Raw genomic sequence first — 26,263 nt, 5'->3', positions numbered from 1 at the left:
CGCCCTCCTGTGCAGCAGAGCCAGCCACGGTGCCATGAACTTGGCTGCTGCTGCCCTCCCCTGATAAGTCAACCCCCTCAACAGTACCCAAATCGGTGTATCTGTTTTGCAGGGGGATGACCGCAGGGGATCCCTGCACTACCTTCCTTGCACTGCTTTTCCTGTTGGTCTTCCATTTCCTATCTGGCTGTGTATCCTTTTCCTGCGGTAAGACCAACTCACTAAATGTGTTATTCACATCATTCTCAGTATCGTGGATGCTCCAGAGTGATTCCGCCCGCAGCTCCAGTGTCGCAATGCGGTCTGTTAGGATCTGCAGGCGGATGCACTTCCCGCACATGTAGATGTCAGGGACACCGCAAGCGTCCGTGATGTCCCACATATTACAGGAGGAGCATAACACGTGTCCAAGCTCTCCTGTCATGTCTTAATCCTTAGATTAACTTAATTTGGCAACAACAATGCTAAGGGTTACTTACTGATAAAGAAAAAAGAAAAGCTACTTACCAATCACTTACCCCCTTGGCTGTGACGTCACCTTTCGATTTCTTTCTACTTCTTTTTGCCTCCCTGCTGCAGCTGCACAAGCACTCCTCCACGAAGTTGGGACTTAAGTAGGCCGCCTCGATCTCCCTGCTCCGTGCCGACAGAGAGGGAGCTGAGAGAGACTGAAAGCATGTGTGGCTGTGGCGTGTGCTTGTTTGGCTGTTGTGGGAGGCACGACGGAGATTCACCAGCAGCAGAAAGCCTACTAAGCACCAAGAACATTGTTGGCACCGAGTTTTTGTCCAACAAATAAGATATAACATGGGAGGGCTGGAGGAGGCCCTGGAGCTGATAGCCAGGAACACTGGTGACAGAGGGCTCCCACTGGTCCCAGAGCATGGCACTGCACCCCAAGGTGCCGCACCACCATTGCCAACGATACATGAGAGCCAGAAGTAACATCTTGCTTCTGGCTCAGAGCACGTTCCCACTTCGAGACCGTCCTCTCCCGTATCTGTCCAAGCAGCAGTTCGGCCGTCATTTCCCCCCCCCAATGAAGCCTTGCCTGAGGAGCTCCTCGGACAGGTGGCTTGGAGTCAGAAGGGGAAGGGGTAGAGGTAGGAAGGAGAAGCGGGGAGGGAAAGGGTTGGTTTTTACAGAAATACTTATGATTTCAGACAAATGTTCGGTTTAAATGTTTTTTATTTAACAAAATCTTGTTACCACATTGGCTCAGATAGCTACATCGTTACACGCTGGTGATTCCTTATCAAAGGGTATAATCACACTTAACTTCAATCAACTTAAACTTTAACTGTCACTAAGGTGATGCCCACCATTGAGGTATGACCTGCACACCTAGCAGTGTGTCAGCCTTGTAAATACCACCAACGTTCTTTCAGGCAAAGCGCTCATTGATGAGCTCCTGACGTAAGGCTCTTGCAGCTATCATGCCACCACGGGCCCTTTCATGCGGTCTACAGGGGGGCGGGGGCATGGTTTCAGCGTCAGCCTGATTGTCTGGGCCTATGTCAGCGTCCACCTCCTCGTCCTCCTCTTCCTCTCTCTGCTGAGGTAGACTGTCAGACTCATCAGGCAATTCTTGTCTCCTCCTGTTAACCAAGTTGTGCAGCATGGAGCACACCACCACGAATTGAACTACCTGCTCAGGGCGGTATTGGAGCTCGCCTCCCGAGTGGTCCAGGCATCTAAAGTGCAACTTAAGCACTCCAATGGTTTTCTCGACGATATTGCGAGTGGCTCTGTGGCTCTCGTTGTATCGCCTCTCGGCTTTGGTGTGGGTGTCACGCAGGGGGGTCATCAGCCAGGTGGCGAGGCCATATCCTTCGACACCAAGCATCCAGCATTGGCCTTGTGGCTGATTGTTAAACAAGTCAGATACAGTGCTCTCACGCAGGATGTGAGCATCATGGATGCTGCCTGGAAATTTAGCATTCACTGCCATGATAATTTGCTGGTGGTCAACAACGAGTTGGACATTCAGGGAGTGGAATCCCTTGCGGTTCCTGAAAACCTCTGCATCCTGAAAAGGTGCCCGCATCGCGATGTGTGTACAGTATATTGCTCCCTGCACCTTGGGGAAGTTAGCAATTTGGTAGAATCCTAAAACCCTCTCAGTCTGAGCCTCCCTGGTCATAGGGAAGCTGATCAAGTCCATCCGGTATGCATACAGGGCTTCGGTGACCTGTCTAATGCAGCAATGTGTGGCATGCCGAGACAGACTGTAAATGTCGCCAGCTGAGGCCTGAAAAGAACCCGACACGTAGAACGAGTGCTGCGGTTACTTTGACCTCGACGGACAGTGCAGTACTGATGGTGCTGGCAGGCTGCAGATCTCCCCTGATGAGCTGGCATACCTCAGTGATAACCTCTTTGTGAAAGCGCAGTCTCCGAAGGCAGGTTGAGGCTTCTCCCTGTAGTTGCAGAGGGTGTAACGTCTGGTCCTCCTCATCAGTCTGGCACGTCTTACATTGGGCACATAATGCTGTGGAGCATACCTTCTGCCATCTCGAGTCTGCAGCATGTAATTAGTCATCAAGAGAGGGTGAAAAAGGACAGGCCCCATTCCAATAGCTATCTGTTTTCCACTGATTGGTCACAAAGAATGAATGTCCGGACGAAGACCCCCATTAAATTCCAATCGTTCACAGTATGATTAAGATGTTTGTTCAGATGTTCACATCACCTCCAAAGACCTCCAGAATACATCCGAACTCCCCCGAGGTTGAAGCACAGCAGCCTTTTAAATGATGCGACATGTGATTTAGAACACGGCGTTCGTAAAGCTGTGATTCGTTCAGAACAGTTCTGCTTTTTCTGAGCGATGTTTTGAGTGAGCGATATTGTGGGCGAGATGGTGAAAGTGATGCTGGGCGATCTCCTGGGTGTTAGTTTCGGCAAATATGATCTTTACGACAAATAAAAGTGGCGGTCGATATTATTGAATCTCGGCGTTAATTACGTGCGGAAACTAACGCTGGACAATATTATGGGCAGTGATTTCACCCATTCTGATGATTCCGCCCGAAAAAATTGGGCGGGCAATATTATTTTTTCCCGGCGTTACGCACGAGGAAAGTAACGCTCGGCGATAAGTGTCCGAAAAATGCCCATCTGTTTCCATTTTGTAGCTAAATGGGCGATATCTGGGCGTTATACATCATTTCAGCGTTAAAATGAACGTTATACATGCAAAAAAAGTGGAAAATCTAGCCCACGGGAACAGTCACTTCCCCCAAGGAACATTTTTATATCTCTTATACATTCAGCGATCCAAGTGCAGAGCCCACTCATTTACTTCCAATGGACCATTGAACTGACCATCAACACCACAAGATACATATTTCACCACTAGACTGTCAGAAATCATATACTTTCACTCTCCACATACACACTAGCCTAGCAAGAAATGGATTTCTTTTATCCCTCCCTTCCTCCACATTCATATATACATTAATACCAACCGTTGCATCTGTGGCCCAGCAATAAACAATTTGTGCTACCTACAAAATTGTGAAATTGACAATAGAACTGGTCAAATGATGGCATGCATCTGCAAAGGGATTTTTTTCCCCACTGTGGTTTTGGAGTTCCAACCTTTAAATGGACCAGTCAGCCAAAACCCAAAGTTGAACAAAATTCAGGTATTTTCAAATAAACACAATGCAATCTATTAATTTCAAGTTTGGGATTTAGTTTATATCTCACTGATATCTAACAACAAATTGTAATCATAAACAGAAGTGAACAACAGCAAAGAGGTTTACCCAGCCACAGGAAAGGTCTAATAGGTTGTATTCAGAAATAAGTATTCCTGTACTTAAAATCCCACCGTATCAAACTGCTTTCAATTTGCATGGAAGTGGGTGGAGAGAAGTAGGGAAGGAAAGGCAAGTCATTTCCCAGAAATGGTGAAATTATGGCAGATGTCCTATGGTAATGCAAACATATCAGCTGCTCTCAGGTCTTTTCCACAGGAGGAACTGAGGGCTAGAAATTTGGTTGCAGGGTTCTTAAGTCGCTAATGTCGGACAGTCGCTAAATTTAGCGCTGGAAAATAGCGACGTGAGCCACAAAATTCAGTTGTTGCGCCCTGACAGTGGAGCGGGGCACTAAGGGAAGTGATCCACACATCTCTTAGGGCGCTAGGCTGGGTGAGCAACTGAATATCCCATGTTAAAGAGCCGGATTCGGACCACCCTAAGAGAGGTCACCCTGCAAAAAAAAAGAATCGGAACAAAAAACATTCCATATACATTACTCACCCCAAATAAAGTTAAATCGCCAAAAAAAATCACAGTTACCTCATGCAGTCATTCCTTCCCTTGGCTCCCCAGGACAGCTCTGCACGTCAGCTTTCTCTGGCGGTGTCACTACGGGTGCAACGCAAACCCAATTTTGCTTGTGTGTCGATACCGGGGGCATTGCACACCGGCGCTTTGCTCCCGGGCGATACTCCTCAGTGCCACCGGTACCAGCACACTGAATTTGCCGAGCGGCGCTAATGCAAACCTTTTAGCTCTCCTTGTGAGAGGTGCTATCCAACCAAATTTCTCCCCAAGACTATAACAATGAAATGACATAAACCATTTCTCCCGTGTAAAGGTCTTCTTTATTTAAAAAATCCCCAGTATTATAGAATTCTTATCTGACTGCAACATGCTTTTCTGTTCCCTAAAGACATGGTAATATTCCACTTAAATTGTGCCTTGTTGTGAATGCTACAAAAAGGTTTTCTCGTCAGCCATTAATTAGCAGTCCCTTCGCTCTCTGTTGTCTGCTGGCCCATCCCTCATCCACAAGTCACTTCATTGGTGTTAGATCTCTAGTACTTGCGGAAAAAGAGAGATGAAACCAACAATCTGAGGGCAAACATTGTTAAAACCGGCACAGGACTAAACTACATTTATCTGCAGGGAAATAACATTTGTCCCTAACCCAACAATGGAAAACAAAGATTTAACACTTCACTTTTTGTCTAGACTACGAAAAGCAGTGTCTAATTCGCCTCAATCCACAGTCATTACTCTCGGTCTCCTCGACAGAAGCTCGAACACATTTTAAACTGCCTGCAAATGTTAGTAAAAAGTAGTGAATTATAAAAATGTCTAATTATTCCTGTTAAATTAGGCATTCCTTCATCATAACCACAACAAATCGCGGAATATTTTCCCACCTTGTCAGTAACAAGTGGCAACCTCATACTTTCCAGCTGACCTCCAGGTTGATTGAAAACAAAATTATGCTCCTTTGATTTGGGAATAATAAAGTGGAGCTGGACTTCCTCTCCCAACATTGAGCAGGAAAAGGTGAAGGCATGGAGTGTGGAATCATATGGCTAGCAGAAAACAAACAAAAACGTGAAATTAGTTCTGAAAGCATTTTGCCATACAGAAGAAATGTTTTACATCTTTTTGAAGAACTGCGAAAATGATCAAATGAGAGATTCTATCTGCACGTTAAGAATCAAGAAGTGCCGAATTCTATTCTTTACAAGTGTTTACGCAGCATACAATACAAAATTATGTGGCGCTGCATACTGTACCGGTACCGGCTTATATCAGTTCTGACGAACGGTCTGAAAAGATGTGCAACGTTAACTCTGTTTCTCTCTCCACAGATGCTGCCTGACCCGCTGAGTATTTCCAGCATTTTCTGTTTTTATTCCAGTTTATCTCATTCTATTTGCTCATTTCGAGCACGTCCTGTCGGATGTCATGATTAGATGTCAGGCACAATTGTGAGCAGAATACGATGGAATCTGGACCGTAATAGTCGTCAGAACTGACTTAAGCCAATTCACTGTTTTATATATTATACAATTGTGTACATATCTTATCTTTTACCCCATCCACATGCCAATTACATATATAATTACATCTGTGTCACTAACCACCCATACAACAACTTGTATTTATATAGCGCCTTTAAAAGTAAAATGTCCCCAGGCACTTCACAGGAGTGTAAAAACCAAATAAAAATGTGACACCGAGCCACATAAAAGGAAATTGCGGCAGATGACCAAAAGCTTGGACAAAGAGGTACGTTTTAAGGAACATCTTAAAAGGAGGAAAGAGAGGTAGCGAGGCAGAGAGGTTTAGGGAGGGAGTTCCACAGCTTAGGGTTCAGGCAGCTGAAGGCACAGCCGGCAACGGTCGAGCAATTATAATCCGGGATGCTCAAGGGGACAGAATTTGAAGAGCGCAGATATCTCCGGGGGTTGTGAGGCTGGAGGAGATTCCAGAGATAGGGAGGCGCGAGGCCATGGAGGGATTTGTAAACAAGGATGAGAATTTTGAAATCGAGGGGTTGCTTAACTGGGAGCCAATGTAGGTCAGCGGGCACAGGAGTGGTGGATGAACGGGACATGGTCTGCCGGGTTTTGGATCACCTCATAGTGGTTAAGCAATAATAGAAATAAATTAGAAATGTACCAGGCCAATTTTCTGAATGCACACTCCTGATGTGGAGCCTTGCCCACTGGGAGTGCAGATCGGGAAATCATAACTACGCCTGCCACAATTTTCCATCCATTAATAAATAGATCAGTATCAGAAACGTATAGAATATGCAGCAGAATATATACAAATAAATATATTACAAATTAAAGAAGAATTTATTTTAACCTCACTGAATTCATTCATCTTTCATAGGCAGTCCCTCGGAATCGAGGAAGACTTGCTTCCACTCCTGACGTGAGTTCTTTGGTGGCTGAACAGTCCAATAGGAGAGCCACAGACGCTGTCACAGGTGGGACAGACATTCGTCGAGCGAAGGGATGGGTGGGTGGGACTAGTTTGCCGAACGCTCCTTCTGCTGCCTGTGCTTGACATCTTCACGCTCTCGGCGTTGCGATTCGAACGCCCTCCCAGATGCACTCTCTCTATCTAGGGCGGTCTTCGGCCAGGGACTCCCAGGTGTCAGTGGTGATGTCGCACTTTATCAGGGAGGTTTTGAGGGTGTCCTCGTCACGTTTCTACTGCCCACTTTTGGCTCGTTTGCCGTGAAGGAGCTCCGCATAGAGCATTTTGCTTAGGGAGTCTCGTGTCTGGCATGCGAACTATGTGGTCTGTCCAGCGAAGCTGATCGAGTGTGGTCAGTGCTACAATGCTGGGGATGTTAGCCTGGACGAGGGCACTGATGTTGATGCGCCTGTCCTCCCAGGGGATTTGCAGGATCTTGTGGAGACATCGTTGGTGATATATCGCCAGTGACTTGAGATGTCTTCTGTACATCGTCCATGACTCGGATCCAGACAGGAGGGCAGGTATTACTACAGTCCTGTAGACCATGAGCTTGGTGGCAGATTTGAGGGCTTGGTCTTCGAACACTCTTTACCTCAGGCGGCCGAAGGCTGCACTGGCACACTGGAGGCGATGTTGAATTTCCGCATTAATGTCTGCTTTTGTTGATAAGAGGCTCCCGAGGTATGGGAAATGGTCCACGTTGTCGTGGGCCACGGCGTGAATCTTGATGACTGGGGGGCAGTGCTGTGCGGCGAGGGCAGGCTGGTGGAGGACCTTTGTCTTACAGATGTTAAGCGCAAGGCTCAGGCTTTCATATGCCTCGGTGAGTACATCGACTATATCTTGGAATTCAGCCTCAGAATGTGCGCAGATGCATTTTATATTGCATTTTAATGCCTGAAAATGTAAACTTGTGAAAAATTCCAGTCTTTAAAGTATAATTAGCAATATTCCGACTAAGACGTGTCAGTAATATATTTATTCATTGTTATACCTCGGGGAGGGAGGCTGGGGGAAGTGTGTAATGTTGCAAAAATTTAATTTTTGTCCATTGTTTCTTTTTATCTTCATGTCTCTTAGTTTAAATTAATTTTAAAATTCCACATTTAAAATGGAAGCTTTACGTTTAGTTAAAAGTCAGTATCCATTGGAAGAGACAAAATATCCTTAATTTTCAAATACAGCTACAACATCCCGGATCCGGAACTGTCCGAAAACTGAACATTTTTGACAAAAGTGCATTTTAGATCGAGTAGTCCAGCTTACGATCGGTTTGAACTTTGCTGAATGACCTTTGGCCTGACCCACATGCTCCCTTCGACCCAGCCTGACCTGACTCATGCACTCTGGTATCGACATTTACCGGTATTGTGAATTTGTGTTATTTATTCTATTTCATGCCTTATGAGTACATTAATTTTTAATATTTTATGCTTAAGCTAGGATTGTGCTAAGCCGTTTTAATGTCCGACCCGAAAAAATACAAAAACCGGCACGGCCTTGGCCTGAGGTTGCCTGATTCGGGACGTTGTATCTGTAGTTTGTTTGCAAAACTTGTCAAGAGTGAATGTTCACGAGAAACAATTATGGTAATCCTATCAAGAGGTTTAACTTGTCCTGATTCGAAATGAGTCAATTAAGTTGATGGTGCTTTAAACCAGGTGTCAATGAGATGTATGAAATGGTCCAAACATAGACATTGTTATCGTGCCTTTATGTTTCCAGGTTGGGTGGACTGTTGACGCTGTGCAAGTAGATAAAAAGAGAAAAAAGATAACCTTGATCTCAGATGATCCTTTAAAAAAAAAGTTTATGATTTGAAGCGTTCTTTGAGTATTAAAGTCCCACACATTATACATATGTTTCAGTACTTTTAGCTTTGTCTGCCCATAGGATTAGTGATTTCACACACATGCAACTCGATAAATCCTACAACTGCATTGTATTGATTCCTTAAGGATCAGACGGCTGTCTTTCTCTAAAAATTATTTGTTTTATCCTAAGTTTTGAAAGGAAGTTTTTAAAAGAATTTCATTTGACTAGTTTGTCTGATTAAATCTTTTTGAACTGACTTCAGACACTGTATCTGAACCGATTCAATAACTTGCCTGTAGTATTGCTCCTGTAAATGAAACAGCACAAATAAACCTGTCCAATTGTACCATTTGTTGCAGCAAATGGCTGGTATTATCAGTCTTCTGAAGTAACATAGAAACATAGAAAATAGGTGCAGAGTAGGCCATTTGGCCCTTCGAGGCTGCAACACCATTCAATATGATCATGGCTGATCATGCAACTTCAGTACCCCATTCCTGCTTTCTCTCCATACCCCCGATCGCTTTAGCCGTAAGGGCCACATCTAACTCCCTCTTGAATATACCCAATAAACTGGACTCAACAACTTTGTGGTAGAGAATTCCACAGGTTCACAATTCTCTGAGTGAAAAACTTTCTCTTCATCTCGGTCCTATATGGCTTACCCCTTATCCTTAGACTGTGACCCCTGATTCTGGACTTCCCCAACATCGGGAACATTCTTCCTGCATCTAACCTGTCCAATCCCGTCAGAATTTTATATGCTTCTATGAGATCCCCTCTCATTCTTCTAAATACCAGTGAATATAAGCCTAGTTGATCCAGTCTCTCCTCATATGTCAGTCCTGCCATCCCGGGACTCAGTCTGGTAAACCTTCGCTGCACTCCCTCAATAGAAAGAATGTCCTTCCTCAGATTAGGAGAGCAAAACTGTACACAATATTCAAGGTATGGTCTCACCAATGCCCTGTACAACTATAGCAAGACCTCCCTGCTCCTATACTCAAATCCTCTCGCTCTGAAGGCCAACATGCCATTTGCTTTTTTACCTGCCTGCTTTCAATGACTGAGGTACCATGACACCCAGGTTTCGTTGCACCTCCCCTTTTACTAATCTGTCACTATTCAGATAATAATCTGCCTTCCTGTTTTTGCCACCAAAGTGGATAACCTCACACTTATCCACATTATACTGCATCTGCCATGCATTTGCCCATTCACCTAACCTGTCCAAGTCACCCTGCAGCCTCTTAGCATCCTCCTCACAGCTCACACTGCCACCCAGCTTAGTGTCATCTGCAAACTTGGAGATATTACATTTAATTCCTCCGTCTAAATCATTAATATATATTGAAAATAGCTGGGGTCCCAGCACTGAACCTTGCGCTACCCCACTAGTCACAGCCTGCCATTCTGAAAAGGACCTGTTTATTACCACTCTCTGCTTCCTGTCTGCCAACCAGTTCTCTATCCACGTCAATACATTACCTCCAATACCATGTGCCTTAATTTTACAAACTAATCTCTTGTGTGGGACCTTGTCAAAAGCCTTTTGAAAGTCCAAATACACCATATCCACTGGTTCTCCCTTATCCACTCTACTAGTAGTTACAACCTCAAAAAATTCTAGAAGATTTATCAAGCATGATTTCCTTTTCATAAATCCATGCTGACTTGGACCAATCCTGTCACTGCTTTCCAAATGCGCTGCTATTACATTTTAATAATTGATTCCAGCATTTTCCCCACTACTGATGTTAGGCTAACCGGTCTATAATTCCCTGTTTTCTCTCCATCCTTTTTTAAAAAGTGGGGTTACATTAGCTACCCTCCAATCCATAGGAACTGATCCAGAGTCCATGGAATATTGGGAAATGAGCACCAATGCATCTACAATTTCTAGGGCCACTTCCTTAAGTACTCTGGGATGCAGACTATCAGGTCCTGGGGATGTAGCGGTCTTCAATCCCATCAATTTCCCTAACACCATTTCCTGACTAATAAGGATGTCCCTCAGTTCCTCCTTCTCGTTCGACCCTTGGTCCCCTAGTATTTTCGGGAGGTTATTTGTGTCTTCCTTAGTGAAGACAGAACCAAAGTATTTGTTCAATTGGTCTGCCATTTCCTTGTTCCCCATTATGAATTCACTTAATTCTGACGGCAAGGGACCTACATTAGTCTTCACTAATCTTTTTCTCTTTACATATCTATAGAAGCTTTTGCAGTCAGTTTTTATGTTCCCTGCAAGCTTACTCTCATACTCTCTTTTCCCCCTCTTAATTAAACCCTTAGTCCTACTCTGCTGAATTCTAAATTTCTCCCAGTCCTCAGGTTTGCTGCTTTTTCTGGCCAACTTATATACCTCTTCCTTGGATTTAACACTATCCCTAATTTCCCTTGTTAACCACGGTTGAGCCACCTTTCCTGTTTTATTTTTACGCCAGACAGGGATGTACAATAGTTGTAACTCATCCATGTGATCGCTAAATATTTGCCATTGCCTATCCACCGTCAACCCTTTAAGTATCATTCGCCAGTCTATCCTAGCCAATTCACGTCTCATACCATCGAAGTTACCTTTCTTTAAGTTCAGGACCCTAGTCTCTGAATTAACTGTGTCACTCTCCATCTGAATGAAGAATTCTACCATATTATGGTCATTCTTCCCCAAGGGGCCTCGCATGACTAATTAATCCTCTCACATTACACAACACCGAGTCTAGGATGGCGAGCTCTCTAGTTGGTTCCTCGACATATTGGTCTAGAAAACCATCCCTTATATACTCCAGGAAATCCTCCTCCACCGTATTGCTACCAGTTTGGTTAGCCTAATCTATATGTAGATTAAAGTCACCCATGATAACTGCTGTAACTTTATTGCACGCATCCCTAATGAGACGAAGTGGAAATCGTATGCACTATCTGGTAGCAATGGGGCATACTCTGGCAACTTACATTGCGCATCTCTTTTGGTTCATGCAGAGCGAGTGCTTGCTTATGGAACCAGACTTTTTACTTTGGGCACAAGAAGAAAGTTTGAGCTCAAATCATTGCATGTGCCTTTATTCTTTGGATTTCTAAACAGCAGTACTATTGCTTAATTGCCATCCCAGCTACATGCATACCTGGCATCTGGGATTGAAACCCATGTATTCATGGCACTGCTCACAGTGGTGGTATGTATTATAGGCAGCATATTTGGACAATCTCATTCGTGTTGTGTGGCGTCGCAGATAGATGTCATCTTCTTTCTTATTGGCTTTAGTTCCTGTTAAGTTAGGAAACTTTGGTCAGCAATGGGCAGAAACATACAAGGATAGATTTTTACTAACATATTCTCCTAGTATGTAGCTTACTACAGTGGGAGTGCATACTTCCATCTATTGATTTAACAAATAGAAAATCCTGTGCAGCCTACTGACCCAAATTATGGATGTGCACCCCTAGCAGGGAAAGCTCCACTCCGGAACGCAAATTCATGGAACAATCTATACACTGACAATAGTATAAAAACTGGGCCAGGAAGCCACGGTACAGATGGAAATTGGTGTGGAGAGGCTGTTTAGACAATGTAGCTTAACTTTCTATATTCCTGACCTGACCCTTAGATCTAATAGTTCACAATTAAGTACTAGACTATACTCTAATCTTATAAAATTAACTTTCTGCATCTCATCTTGCATTTAAGTGACATTGCCAGTCTTGGTTTATAACTGCCAATTCCGACCTGTATCAAATATTACCCAACTAACTGAATCTGCACCTACATCCTCTCCCTCTTAGCATTTCAGGCAAGCACAAAACATGCACTTGTGGTCTGCACTCCATAAGGCCGATTTTCCTCTCTTGGCACTAACTGGGTGGATGCAGCATGGAGTGGGAAGACTTTGCCACTGGTAGAGGTGCTCTATTGGATGAGATTAAGAAACTAAGAGGAAGTACCAGCACTTAAAGGGCGGGTCAACTGGAAGACCTATGAGTGACCCAGAAGATTTTACATAAGAAACAGGAGCAGGAGGAGGCCATACGGCCCCTCGAGCCTGCTCTGCCATTTAATATGATCATGGCTGATCTGATCATGGACTCAGGTCCACTTCCTGCCTGCTTCCCATAACCCCTTATCGTTTAAGAAACTGTCTATTTCTGTCTTAAATTTATTCTATGTCCCAGCTTCCACAGTTCTCTGAGCAGCGAATTCCACAGATTTACAACCCTCAGAGAAGAATTTCTCCTCATCTCAGTTTTAAATGGGCGGTCCCTTATTCTAAGATTATGTCCTCTAGTTCTAGTCTCCCCCACCAGTGGAAACAGCCTCTCTGCATCCACCTTGTCAAGCCCCCTCATAATCTTATACATTTTGATCAGATCATCTCTCATTCTTTTGAATTCCAATGAGTAGAGGCCCAACCTACTCAACCTTTCCTCATAAGTCAACTTCCTCAACTCCAGAATCAATCTAGTGAACCTTCTCTGAACTGCCTCCAAAGCAAGTATATCCTTTCTTAAATATGGAAACCAAAACTGTACGCAGTATTCCAGGTGTGGCCTCACCAATACCCTGTATAACTGTAACAAGACTTCCCTGCTTTTATACTCCATCTCCTTTGCAATAAAGGCCAAGATTCCAGTGGCCTTCCTGATCACTTGCTGTACCTGCATACTAACCTTTTGTGTTTCATGCACAAGTACCCCCAGGTCCCGTTGTACTGCAGCACTTTGCAATCTTTCTCCATTTAAATAATAACTTGCTCTGAGTTTTTTCTGCCATCTCACACTTTCCAACATTATACTCCATCTGCCAAATTTTTGCCCACTCACTTAGCCTGTCTGTGTCCTTTTGCAGATTTTTTGTGTCCTCCTCACACATTGCTTTTCCTCCCATCTTTGTATCGTCAGCAAACTTGGCTATGTTACACTCAGTCCCTTCTTCCAAGTTGGTACTATTGATTGTAAATAGTTGGGGTCCCAGCACTGATCCCTGCGGCACCCCACTAGTTACTGATTGCCAACCACAGAATGAACCATTTATCCTGACTCTGTTTTCTGTTAGTTAGCCAATCCTCTATCCATGCTAATATATTGCCCTCAACCCTGTGAACTTTTATCTTGTGCAGTAACCTTTTATGTGGCACCTTGTCAAGCTCCTTCTGGAAGTCCAAATACACCACATCCACTGGTTTCCCTTTATCCACCCTGTTCGTTACATCCTTAAAGAATTCCAGCAAATTTGTCAAACATGACTTACCCTTCATAAATCCATGCTGACTCTGCCTGACTGAATTTTGCTTTTCCAAATGTCCTGCTACTGCTTCTTTAATAATGGACTCCGACATTTTCCCAACCACAGATGTTAGGCTAACTGGTCTATAGTTTCCTGCTTTTTGTCTGCCTCCTTTTTTTAAAAATAGGGGCGTTCTATTTGCAGTTTTCCAATCTGCTGGGACCTCCCCGAATCCAGGGAATTTTGGTAAATTACAACCAATGCATCCACAATCCCTGCCACTACTTCTCAAGACCCTAAGATGCTAGCCATCAGGTCCAGGGGATGTATTTGCCTTTAGTCCCATTATCTTACTGAGTACCACCTCCAAAGTGATTGTGATTGTGTTAAGTTCCTACCCCCCCCCCCCGCCACCCCCTATAGTCCCGTGACTATCCACTGTTGGAATATTGTTAGTGTTCTCCACCGTAAAGACTGATACAAAATACTTGTTTAGAGTTTCTGCCATCTCCATGTTCCCCATTGCTAATTCCCCGGTCTCGTCCTCTAAGGGACCAACATTTACTTTCGCCTCTCTTTCTTTCCATATACCTATAGAAACTCTTGCTATCTGTTTTTATATTTCGTGCTAGTTTTACTTTCATAGTCTATCTTCCCTTTCTTAATCATTTTTTTAGTCATTCTTTGCTGGCTTTTAAAAGCTTCCCAATCTTCTGTCTTCCCACTGGTTTTGGCCACATTGTATGCCCCTGTTTTTAATTGGATACCGTCCTTTATTTCTTTCGTTAGCCACGGATGGCTATCTTTTCTCTTGCACCCTGTCCTCCTCATTGGAATATATTTTTCTTGAGAGTTGTGAAATATCTCCTTAAATGTGCAACACTATTCATCAACCGTGCTACACTTTAATCAATTTTCCCAGTCCACTTTAGCCAACTCTGCCTTCATACCTTCATAGTCTCCTTTATTTAAGCTTAGTACGCTAGTTAGAGATCCAACTTTCTCACCCTCCATCTGAATTTGAAATTCAATCATGCTATGATCACTCGTTCCAAGGGGATCCTTTGCTAGGAGATTGTTTATTAATCCTGTCTCATTACACAGGACCAGAGCTAAGATAGCCTGTCCCCTGGTTGGTTCCGTTACATACTGCTCAAGGAACCCGTCTCCTATGCACTCAATGAACTCCTCCTCAAGGCTACCCCTGACCAATTTGATTTGTCCAATCAATATGGAGGTTAAAATCACCCATGATTATTGCTGTTCCTTTTTTACAAGCCCCCACTATTTCATAGTTTGTGCTCCAACCAACAGAGTTGCTACTGTTAGGGGGCCTATAGACTTCGCCCACCAGTGACTTTTTCCCCTTATTATTCCTTATCTCCACCCAAATTGTTTCAACATCCTTATCATTTGAGCCAATATCGTTTCTTACTATTGCAGTGATTCCATTCTTTATCAATAGAGCTACCCCACCTCCTTTTCCTTTCTGTCTGTCCTTCCGAATTGTCAAATGCCCCATAATATTTAATTCCCAGCCCTGGTCACCTTGCAACCACGTTTCTGTAATGGCTATCAGATCATACCCATTTGTCTCAATTTGTGCCATCAACTCATCTATTTTGTTACAGATGCTACGTGCATTTAGACAAAGTGTCTTTAAATTTGTTTTTTTACCCTTTTATCCTGCTTGTTTCCTCTCTCCTTCAAACTCACTTTCTTTATTTTTGCTTTCTAATTTCAGCTTTACTCCCCTCCTTACTGAATCTATTTTCAGGTTCCCATCCCCCTGCCAAGCTAGTTTAAACCCTCCTGAACAGCACTAGCAACCCGCCCCCCCACCCCGCGAGGATATTGGTATCGGCTCTGTTGAGGTGCAACCCGTCCGGCTTGTACAGGTCCCACCTTCCCAGCAGTCCCAATGCCTCAGGAAACTAAAGCCCTCCCACCTGCACCATCTCTCCAGCCACGTATTCATCTACTCTATCTTCCTATTTCTGTACTCACTAGCTCGTGGCACTGGGAGTAATCCGGAGATTACTACTCTTCTAATTTGAAAGGTGATGGGGTGGGGTGGGATTTTTCTTGTGCCAGTTACTGATTCAATGTAATAAGTTAATATAAATTTTGCTGACCAAAAGCTGTGATTTGCATGTCAGTGGTCCTCCTATTTATTTAAAGCTTCCACCATTTGTGAATGAGTTTGTGAGACCAAGCCATGGCTGTGACAACAGCAGCACCTAAACAGTAGTCCAAGCACTCCTGCAATTTAGCACCACTCGACTGCCATCCTGTATTCCCCCCGCCGCCTCCCACCACCACCAACCCCCCTGGTCTTTCCTCGCCTGCTTGTTGCATGTAAACAACAGTGAGGAGGTGGGGTCAAAGCCTCCTGCACATTCACCCATGCTACTGCCACTTCCCGGGGCCACAATGGAGAAGGTTGTGGTAGGTCCCGGAAAGCGGCGGTAACAGCCCGAGGTGCTCCATGGTGCCTAATCAATCCAGGTTACTTAACTGGGCAGAGGAACACCACCCCCGACCTCCTTACCGCACTCCCCAACCCCTGCCCACCAATTTCTCCCCCCCACCCCTCCCCCAAGCTGTAACTAGTCTTGTGGCAACTTCAAGTAGGGACCAGCATTCTACTATGTACTGCAATTGAACTCACCTGCTAAACCACCTTCCTTCAAACTATCTTTTTAAGAAGCTAACTAAAAGAAAATACAACTATACCTGCAGATGTACAGTTCACGCCCCCAGTGCTACCCTTACTTAACGCCACAGAAAATACCCTCCAAGATGCATTTTCAAATCATTTAAACATTTTGTGCACAGTAACCTTGCCACTCACCAAACTGTGGCCTTTGGTCATACCTTTAGCTTCTCTATATGGAATAATTTTTTGCTGACTATACATTGACAGAATTTAAAATCATGAAATGATTGACCTTTGTTACTTGCGAGGTCCTTGGAATAAACTGGACTTGCATCTTCATACTTTGGATCGTGAACAGTGTAGTCAAATAGCAATTTAGTGAACGTCTCCAAATCAGGCCACAATAAGCTCTCTTTCTGTTGTGGGGCAAAATCTTCTTTGGCTTCTAAAAGGGCAAATGGAAATAAGGAAATGAGATTGAGTTCATCCATTCAATTCTGCTGCTTCGCATTTCCAATAACAAAGATTTAGTCTTCTGTGCTAAATGCCTAGTGTAGTAAAAACACAAGAACATTTGATTAAAAGAGGTATTACTGTGATTTCCTCAATTCACATTAAAACAACCTAGGGCAGTAGAACAAGATCAGCATTATCTCCTGACAAGTTGATAACATCAACATTATTCTTCATTAAGTTAATGATTTATAACCTTTTTAGGTTTATAATGGCTGTTATATTTTTGTGCCAATTTTTTTGTTTTATAATACTCCTGTGAAGCGCTTTGGGACGTTTTACTATGTTAATACAAGTTGTTATTGTTGTTGTTCATAGAAACATAGAAAATAGGTGCAGGACTAGGCCATTCGGCCCTTCTAGCCTGCACCGCCATTCAATGAGTTCATGGCTGAACATGCAACTTCAGTACCCCATTCCTGCTTTCTTGCCATACCCCTTGATCCCCCTAGTAGTAAGGACTACATCTAACTCCTTTTTGAATATATTTAGTGAATTGGCCTCAACAACTTTCTGTAGTAGAGAATTCCACAGGTTCACCACTCTCTGGGTGAAGAAGTTTCTCCTCATCTCGGTTCTAAATGGCTTACCCCTTATCCTTAGACTGTGACCCCTGGTTCTGGACTTCCCCAACATTGGGAACATTCTTCCTGCATCTAACCTGTCTAAACCCGTCAGAATTTTAAACGTTTCTATGAGGTCCCCTCTCATTCTCCTGAACTCCAGTGAATACAAGCCCAGTTGATCCAGTCTTTCTTGATAGGTCTGTCCCACCATCCCGGGAATCAGTCTGGTGAACCTTCGCTGCACTCCCTCAATAGCAAGAATGTCCTTCCTCAAGTTAGGAGACCAAAACTGTACACAATACTCCAGGTGTGGCCTCACCAAGGCCCTGTACAACTGTTGCAACACCTCCCTGCCCCTGTACTCAAATCCCCTCGCTATGAAGGCCAACATGCCATTTGCTTTCTTAACCGCTTGCTGTACCTGCATGCCAACTTTCAATGACTGATGTACCATGACACCCAGGTCTCGTTGCACCTCCCCTTTTCCTAATCTGTCACCATTCAGATAATAGTCTGTCTCTCTGTTTTTACCACCAAAGTGGACAACCTCACATTTATCCACATTATACTTCATCTGCCATGCATTTGCCCACTCACTTAACCTATCCAAGTCGCTCTGCAGCCTCATAGCATCCTCCTCGCAGCTCACACTGCCACCTAACTTAGTGTCATCTGCAAATTTGGAGATACTACATTTAATCCCCTCGTCTAAATCATTAATATACAGTGTAAACAGCTGGGGCCCCAGCACAGAACCTTGCGGTACCCCATTAGTCACTGCCTGCCATTCTGAAAAGTACCCATTTAATCCTACTCTTTGCTTCCTGTCTGACAACCATTTCTCAATCCATGTCAGCACATTACCCCCAATCCCATGTGCTTTAACTTTGCACATTAATCTCTTGTGTGGAACCTTGTCGAAAGCCTTCTGAAAGTCCAAATATACCACATCAAATGGTTCTCCCTTGTCCACTCTACTGGAAACATCCTCAAAAAATTCCAGAAGATTTGTCAAGCATGATTTCCCTTTCACAAATCCATGCTGACTTGGACCTATCATGTCACCTCTTTCCAAATGCGCTGCTATGACATCCTTAATAATTGATTCCATCATCTTACCCACTACCGATGTCAGGCTGACCGGTCTATAATTCCCTGTTTTCTCTCTCCCTCCTTTTTTAATAAGTGGGGTTACATTGGCTACCCTCCACTCGATAGGAACTGATCCAGAGTCAATGGAATGTTGGAAAATGACTGTCAATGCATCCGCTATTTCCAAGACCACCTCCTTAAGTACTCTGGGATGCAGTCCATCAGGCCCTGGAGATTTATCGGCCTTCAATCCCATCAATTTCCCCAACACAATTTCCCGACTAATAAGGATTTCCCTCAGTTCCTCCTCCTTACTAGACCCTCTGACCCTTCTTATATCCGGAATGTTGTTAGTGTCCTCCTTAGTGAATACCGAACCAAAGTACTTGTTCAATTGGTCCGCCATTTCTTTGTTCCCCGTTATGACTTCCCCTGATTCTGACTGCAGGGGACCTACATTTGTCTTTACTAACCTTTTTCTCTTTACATATCTATAGAAACTTTTGCAATCCATCTTAATGTTCCCTGCAAGCTTCTTCTCGTACTCCATTATCCATGCCCTAATCAAACCCTTTATCCTCCTCTGCTGAGTTCTAAATTTCTCCCAGTCTCCGGGTTCGCTGCTATTTCTGGCCAATTTGTATGCCACTTCCTTGGCTTTAATACTATCCCTGATTTCCCTTGATAGCCACGGTTGACCCACCTTCGCTTTTTTATTTTTATGCCAGACAGGAATGTACAATTGTTGTAGTTCATCCATGCGGTCTCTAAATGTCTGCCATTGCCCATCCACAGTCAACCCTCAAGTATCATTCGCCAATCAATCCTAGCCAATTCACGCCTCATACCTTCAAAGTTACCCTTCTTTAAGTTCTGGACCATGGTCTCTGAATTAACTGTTTCATTCTCCATCTTAATGCAGAATTCCACCATATTATGGTCACTCTTCCCCAAGGGGCCTCGCACAACGAGATTGCTAATTAATCCTCTCTCATTACACAACACCCAGTCTAAGATGGCCTCTCCCCTAGTTGGTTCCTCGACATATTGGTCTAGAAAACCATCCCATATGTACTCCAGGAAATCCTCCTCCACCGTATTGCTTCCAGTTTGGCTAGCCCAATCTATGTGCATATTAAAGTCACCCATTATAACTGCTGCACCCTTATTGCATGCACCCATAATTTCTTGTTTGATGCCCTCTCCAACATCACTACTACTGTTTGGAGGTCTGTACACAACTCCCACTAACGTTTTTTGCCTTTTGGTGTTCTGCAGCTCTACCCATATAGATTCCACATCATTCAAGCTAATGTCATTCCTAACTATTGTATTAATCTCCTCTTTAACCAGCAATGCTACCCCACCTCCTTTTCCTTTTATTCTATCCTTCCTGAATGTTGAATACCCCTGGATGTTGAGTTCCCAGCCCCGATCATCTTATTAGTTCTCCCCTTATTAGTTCGGCAAATTAACAGTGAAAGTATACCAACTTTAAATATGGCACCACATGGTGAGCTCCAAGATGATAATATAACTGAAGAGTCTATTGACATCATGTGCCAAATTACAGCCTTGTATCATCTAGCTATGTTATTTTTCCTGTAATCATTCAAAGAAGCTTGTCCGCCATTGCTAACTTACACTGTGCATCAGCAGACTATAGCAAGGAGCTGTCAACAATTGTTATAATGTAAAAAAAACAGCCTCAGAATGGAATAAAACCATCCACAGAACTTAATATTAAAGACATATAAAAGATAAAAGTAGATTTTTTTTTTTTAAAGTGTATCTTCAAACTGAAAACTTCCAACTCTGAGCTTTCACGTGATGGTTACAACTTGCTCTATTCACTCTTAATGGAGGTAATTATGAATTGTTAATGGTGCAATTTTGACTGTGTGATAGTTTAAAATGGGCGATATTGAATCGACTGTCCATTTTGCATCTCTACTGATTTTTATTTACAACGGGCTGCCAATTCGCCATTGCCCATTTTACACTATCGCACAAAATCAAAATTACCCCCCATCAACATTCCCTTTAAACTGCGCGCCCACGCAGTGCTCTGGAGCTCCGGTGCAGCCGGCTTTTAAATAGCAAAAGCGAACTTGCGTGGGAATTTCAATGGGCTACAGAGTTCGTTAAATGGGCCACGCACCCAAAAAACATTCAAGGGAATATTGCTTCCAATGTGTTCATACAAAATCCCTTCTTCACCCCAACTCAGTTTTCATGATTGGGTCCGGTTCGGGCGCGCATTGTGGCTGCTTCGCCGCCTTCATGCCTGAAACTGGGCTCCGACTAATATCTACTCCCTCGTGGTCATAAAAAACAATTCAGTCTCAGGGAATAATAAGCAGTTGGAATGAGTTTAGGGTCTATGTTTTATTCTGTAAATAGATGAAGATTACTAAACAAAACCAGCTATACCACCTTTCATTTTTTCTCTGTGGGTATAAGCTGTGTATTCAGCAAAGTTGGATGTTATAAACAGGATCGTATCATGAAATTGCAATAAATCATTAAATACTCGTGAATCTTCCGTGGCGTTGCTCATGAAAAGCCAGATTGTATACTGGGCAAAACTTTCAACTTCGGCAGGGACATAAAACGAGCAGTATCGGATCAGGTTTAAGGAAAACAGGGCCAAGTGTACAAAGGGAAGCAAATCCGGTATCGCCTGTTTTACACCCCTTACAAAGTTGAAAATTTTGACCACTATTTTACAAGGACCATGTAATACTATTCTGCTTCTAATGTGAAGCTGACTTTGTTTTTTTTTAAAAAGTGTTAATGCTAAGATCACTGACAGAAAGAAAAGAAAACCTTGCATTTCTATAGCGCCTTTCACGACCTCTGGACATCACAAAGCGTTTTACAGCCAATGAAGTATTTTTTGAAGTGTAGTCACTCTTGTAATGTAGGAAATGCGTCAGCCAATTTGCACACAGCCATCGCCCACAAACAGCAATATGATAATGACCAGATAATCGGTTTTTGTTATGTTGATTGAGGGATAAATATTGGCCAGAACATTGGGGTAACTACCCTGCTCTTCTTTGAAATAGTGCCGTGGGATCTTCCACGTCCACCTGAGGGGCAGACGGGGCCTTGGTTTAATGTCTCATCTGAAAGACAGTGTAAAGTCCTTACACAATACCACAAATTCACACGAGACACATTCTATGGACAAGGTCACTCTGTGACCTGCACCTTTATTCACAGGACCAAGAAGTGATGACCCTGCGTGGGACCTCCCTTTATATACCTGGATGACCAGGTGAGGAGTGTCTCCCACAAGTTCACCCTCTGTGGTCAATGTGTGCATTTCTCAAGTATATCCAGTATTGCAGTGTTGTTACATGAAGGTTACATACATGACATCACCTCCCCCCCAACGTCTTATTGGGATCACAGGTTAAGTCTTTCGGGTGGTCTGCGCTCCCTCGTGGAGCGCCGCAGTTGGGGCTCTGGCTGTTGAGCCTTGGCCTGCGTGTCTGTCCCCTGTGGCGATTCCGGCCTGACCACAGGGACTGTGCATGCTGCTGAATGTTCTTGTTGCTCGTTCACTGTGCGGTGGTGTGAATACCATCTCATGATCTTCCTCAGGTTCCTCAGTGTCCATGCTGAACCTTTTTTTTTTACTTGGTCCAGATGCTTGTGGCACATCTGCCCATTGTTAAGTTTAACCACTATGACCCTATTCCCCTCTTTGTCTATTACAGTACCTTCAAGCCATTTGGGCCCCAAAGCGTGATTGAGAACAAATACGGGGTCACCAATTACTATACATCTCCCCCCTGAATTACGATCATGGCACTCATTTTGGGACTGGCGCTTGCCTTCAACAATGTCGGACAAGACAGGATGAATGAGGGACAGCCGAGTTTTGAGTGTATGTTTCATAAGGAGCTCCGCGGGCGGGACCCCCGTGAGCGAGTGCGGTCGGGACCTATAGGCCAGCAGGAGGCGCGATAGGCGGCATTGAAGGGAGGGACCTTGAATCCTGAGCATGCCTTGTTTTATGATTTGGACCGCACGTTCCACCTGGCCATTGGAGGCCGGCTTGAATGGTGCTGTCCTGACATGGTTGATGCCATTACCCGACATGAACTCCCGGAATTCGCAGCTAGTGAAACATGGGCCATTATCGCTAACAAGGGTGTCCGGCAAACCGTGGGTCGCAAAGACCGCACTTAGACTCTCCATAGTGGTGGATGTCGTGCACGAATTCAAAATGATGCATTCGACCCATTTCGAGTACGTATCAACCACGATGAGAAACATTTTCCCCATGAACGGACCCACGTAGTCAACGTGAATACATGACCATGGCCTAGTGGGCCAGGGCCACTAGCTGAGCGGGGCCTCCCTGGGGGCATTTCCCAGCTGAGCACACGTCGCGCACCTGCTACACAGTGTTCCAGGTCTGAATCAATTCCCGGCCACCAAACGTGTGACCGGGCAATGGCCTTCATCAGCACGATGCCTGGGTGTTTGTTGTGGAGTTCCCTGATGAAAGCTTCCCTGCCCCTCTGGGGCATGACTACCTGGCTGCCCCATAATAGGCAGTCGGCTTGGATGGAGAGCTTATCCATCCGCCTGTGAAACGGTCTGACCTCCTCAGGGCATGCTCCGTGTGCGGGTGCCCAATCCCCAGTCAGGACACATATCTTAATCAAAGATAGGAGGGGATCTCTGTTGGTCCAGATTTTGATCTACCGGGCTGTGATGGGGGAGCCTGCGCTGTCAAAGGCATCAACTACCATGACCATCTCAGCGCTTTGCTCTGCTGCCCCTTCAGTGGTGGCCAGTGGAATTCTGCAGAGCGCGTCGGATGGTGTAGTCATAAGCAGCCAGCGTGAGAACCCATCGCTGTATGCGAGCTGACGCATTGGCATTAACAGCCTTTCTGTCTGACAACAGGGATGTTAATGGCTTGTGGTCAGTTTCTAATTCGAACCTCCTGCCAAAAAGGTACTGATGCATCTTTTTCACCCCATAGACACATGCGAGTGCTTCCTTCTCAACCATCCCATATCCACGTTCTGCTTGAGCGCGCGACCTAGAGGCATAAGCCACAGGTTGGAGTTGCCTCTCAGCAGTGAACATAAGAACTTAAGAATTAGGAACAGGAGTAGGCCATCTAGCCCCTCGAGCCTGTTCCACCATTCAACAAGATCATGGTCGATCTGGCCATGGACTCAGCTCCACTTACCCGCCCGTTCCCCATAACCCTTAATTCCCTTATTGGTTAAAAATCTATCTATCTGTGACTTGAATACATTCAATGAGCTAGCCTCAACTGCTTCCTTGGGCAGAGAATTCCACAGATTCACAACTCTCTGGGAGAAGAAATTCCTTCTCAACTCGGTTTTAAATTGGCTCCCCCGTATTTTGAGGTTGTGCCCCCTAGTTCTAGTCTTCCCGACCAGTGGAAACAACCTCTCTGCTTCTATCTTGTCTATCCCTTTCATTATTTTAAATGTTTCTGTAAGATCACCACTCATCCTTCTGAACTCCAACGAGTAAAGACCCAGCCTACTCAATCTATCATCAAAAGGTAACCCCCTCATCTCCGGAATCAGGCTTGTGAATCTTCTCTGTACCCCTTCCAAAGCTAGTATATCCTTCCTTAAGTAAGGTGACCAAAACTGCACGCAGTACTCCAGGTGCGGCCTCACCAATACCCTATACAGTTGCAGAAGGACCTCCCTGCTTTTGTACTCCATCCCTCTCGCAATGAAGGCCAACATTCCATTTGCCTTCCTGATTACCTGCTGCACCTGCAAACTAACTTTTTGGGATGCACAAGGACCAATTGTGGAGCAGTGGAGGCGTGTCCTGCTCAGTTGGAGCTCTGCTGCTGTGAGAGGAGCAGCTACCAACCTTAGCTCCTGCCTAGAGAGCCCTGAGAACAGCCCAGGAAGAGAAGGAAGGAAGGGGCTTCACCACCAACTTTCACCCAGAGGGAGAGGAGGAAAAAGCAGAAAACTTTGACCAATTTTACCATTTCTACAAAGAGTTGGAGAGAGGGGGAAAGACCAACAACAACATCCAGTGTGGAAGGAGGGAGACTCTACCATTCTACAGGAGGGTGTATTGGTGCAGTCCCCAATAGACTTTGTTATATCGGTGGGGGGAGGAAAGAAGACCACTGAGGGCCGGAACATCGCGGGGGGTGTGTGTGTGTGGAAGTGTGTGTGGGGGCCTTGCTTACAACTAGGCCCCACACACAATTGAACCCCCCCCCCCCCCAATTGCCTAGCCTGGGATAGCTGGAGCTACCAGGCTGAAGAATATTTACCACCTATTTAACATCGTTAGGAGTGTGTGCCTGGTGGCTCTAGCTGCCCCAGGTGAAGACATCTTCTCCCCTCACCCGAAGACCACCCCAAAGACTATTTTGTGTTTTGCCATCTGGGGATTGCACCCACCCACAGCTGCGAGGGGAGACCTGTCCTCGCAGTTCCCCCCCCACTTCCCACCCCCCTCTCTCTTTCTCTGTTACTCTCTGTTTCTCCCCTCTCTCTCTGAGACCCCTTCCTCCTAATTTAAAAAAATATAAAACAATTAAGACAACTGAGCAGAGGGAGCAAGGCCCCTCCCCAATTGCCAACTAGGTGAGAGGTGTGCCTTGTTAAGAGCTCCTCTGCTCAGTCTAATCAAACGAGGCCAATTAAGACCTTTGAGGCCTGTGACTTTGGGATGGGTGTAGCCCTTAAAGGGACCCCGTGATGGCGACCCCATCCACGCCGGTGGCGGGGCCAGCGAGGACATATGCGCAGGCGGTGTCCACATCCACGGCACCTTCTGCGCCACCCGCTGCCCTGCCACCTTTTCAACTCATCACAAAAAAACACGGGGTCAAGAGCTACACTCACCCCACAATGACCATCGAGGAGTGCGTGCGGGCGATGGCTGAGGTAGTCAGCCCCTCGGCCATTGTCGCAGCCTCCAAGATGTCTGGGAAGGCCGTGTTCTTCCTGGGGTCGGAGCGGGCGGTGTCCCTGGCCCTCGAAAAGGGGCTCACGGTGGGCGGGACGTTCCTGCCGGTGGACCCTCTCGAGGCCACCGCGCAGAGGGTCATCGTGTCAAACGTCCCGCCCTTTGTTCCCGCTGAGCTCCTCCTCCCTCACCTACACCAACTGGGGGAGGTAAGGTCGGGGATCAACCCCATACTGCTCGGCCTCAGGGAGAGCAGCCTGCGCCACGTGTTCTCCTTCCGCCGCCAGCTCTTTGTCCGGCTGGCGCGGGAGGACACGACGGAAGGGCACTTTAATGTGGTGCACGAGGGGACTGCCTACCGCGTCTTCTGGACGTCGGACGGCGTGCGGTGCCATGCCTGTAGGGAGGTGGGGCATGTTCGTAAGAACTGCCCCGCCTCCAAGGCCGCCAAACCACCGAAGGCGGCCAAGGCTGGCGCCGCCGCCACCCCTCCCCCTAGTTGCGTCCGCGTGCCGGGAGCCGTAGGTGCGCGGGCATCGTCGGGGGCCTTTGTTTTCACGGCCTCCGGCAGGGGGGAGGGAGACCGTCCAACCGGAAAGAAGGCGCGGAACAAGGAGAAACATCTAGAGGCGGGTCCCCTCAGTGCGCCGGAAAGATTGACCACCGCGCTCAGCCCAACCCAGTCACCGGCGAG

At 45.4% G+C, this 26,263-nt stretch overlaps 1 protein-coding gene across 4 annotated transcripts in view; it reads right to left on the bottom strand.

The window, feature by feature from the left end:
- greb1 (growth regulating estrogen receptor binding 1) overlaps positions 1–26,263 on the bottom strand; it is a 396,947-nt gene that overhangs the window by 32,221 nt on the left and 338,463 nt on the right. For all 4 annotated transcript variants that reach the window (XM_070885003.1, XM_070885002.1, XM_070885004.1 and 1 more), the window contains 3 exons: positions 16,740–16,892; positions 11,693–11,835; positions 5,183–5,344 (listed from right to left, as the gene is read on the bottom strand). In XM_070885003.1, the coding sequence (XP_070741104.1) occupies positions 5,183–5,344; positions 11,693–11,835; positions 16,740–16,892 (458 nt within the window). The remainder of the gene's footprint in view (positions 1–5,182; positions 5,345–11,692; positions 11,836–16,739; positions 16,893–26,263) is intronic.

This window comes from Pristiophorus japonicus, chromosome 7, assembly GCF_044704955.1.
Source record: "Pristiophorus japonicus isolate sPriJap1 chromosome 7, sPriJap1.hap1, whole genome shotgun sequence".
In the NCBI taxonomy this organism is placed as follows: domain Eukaryota; kingdom Metazoa; phylum Chordata; class Chondrichthyes; family Pristiophoridae; genus Pristiophorus; species Pristiophorus japonicus.
Note: the sequence above shows the minus strand (reverse complement) of the source record. Positions and strands in the feature narration are given on the sequence as shown.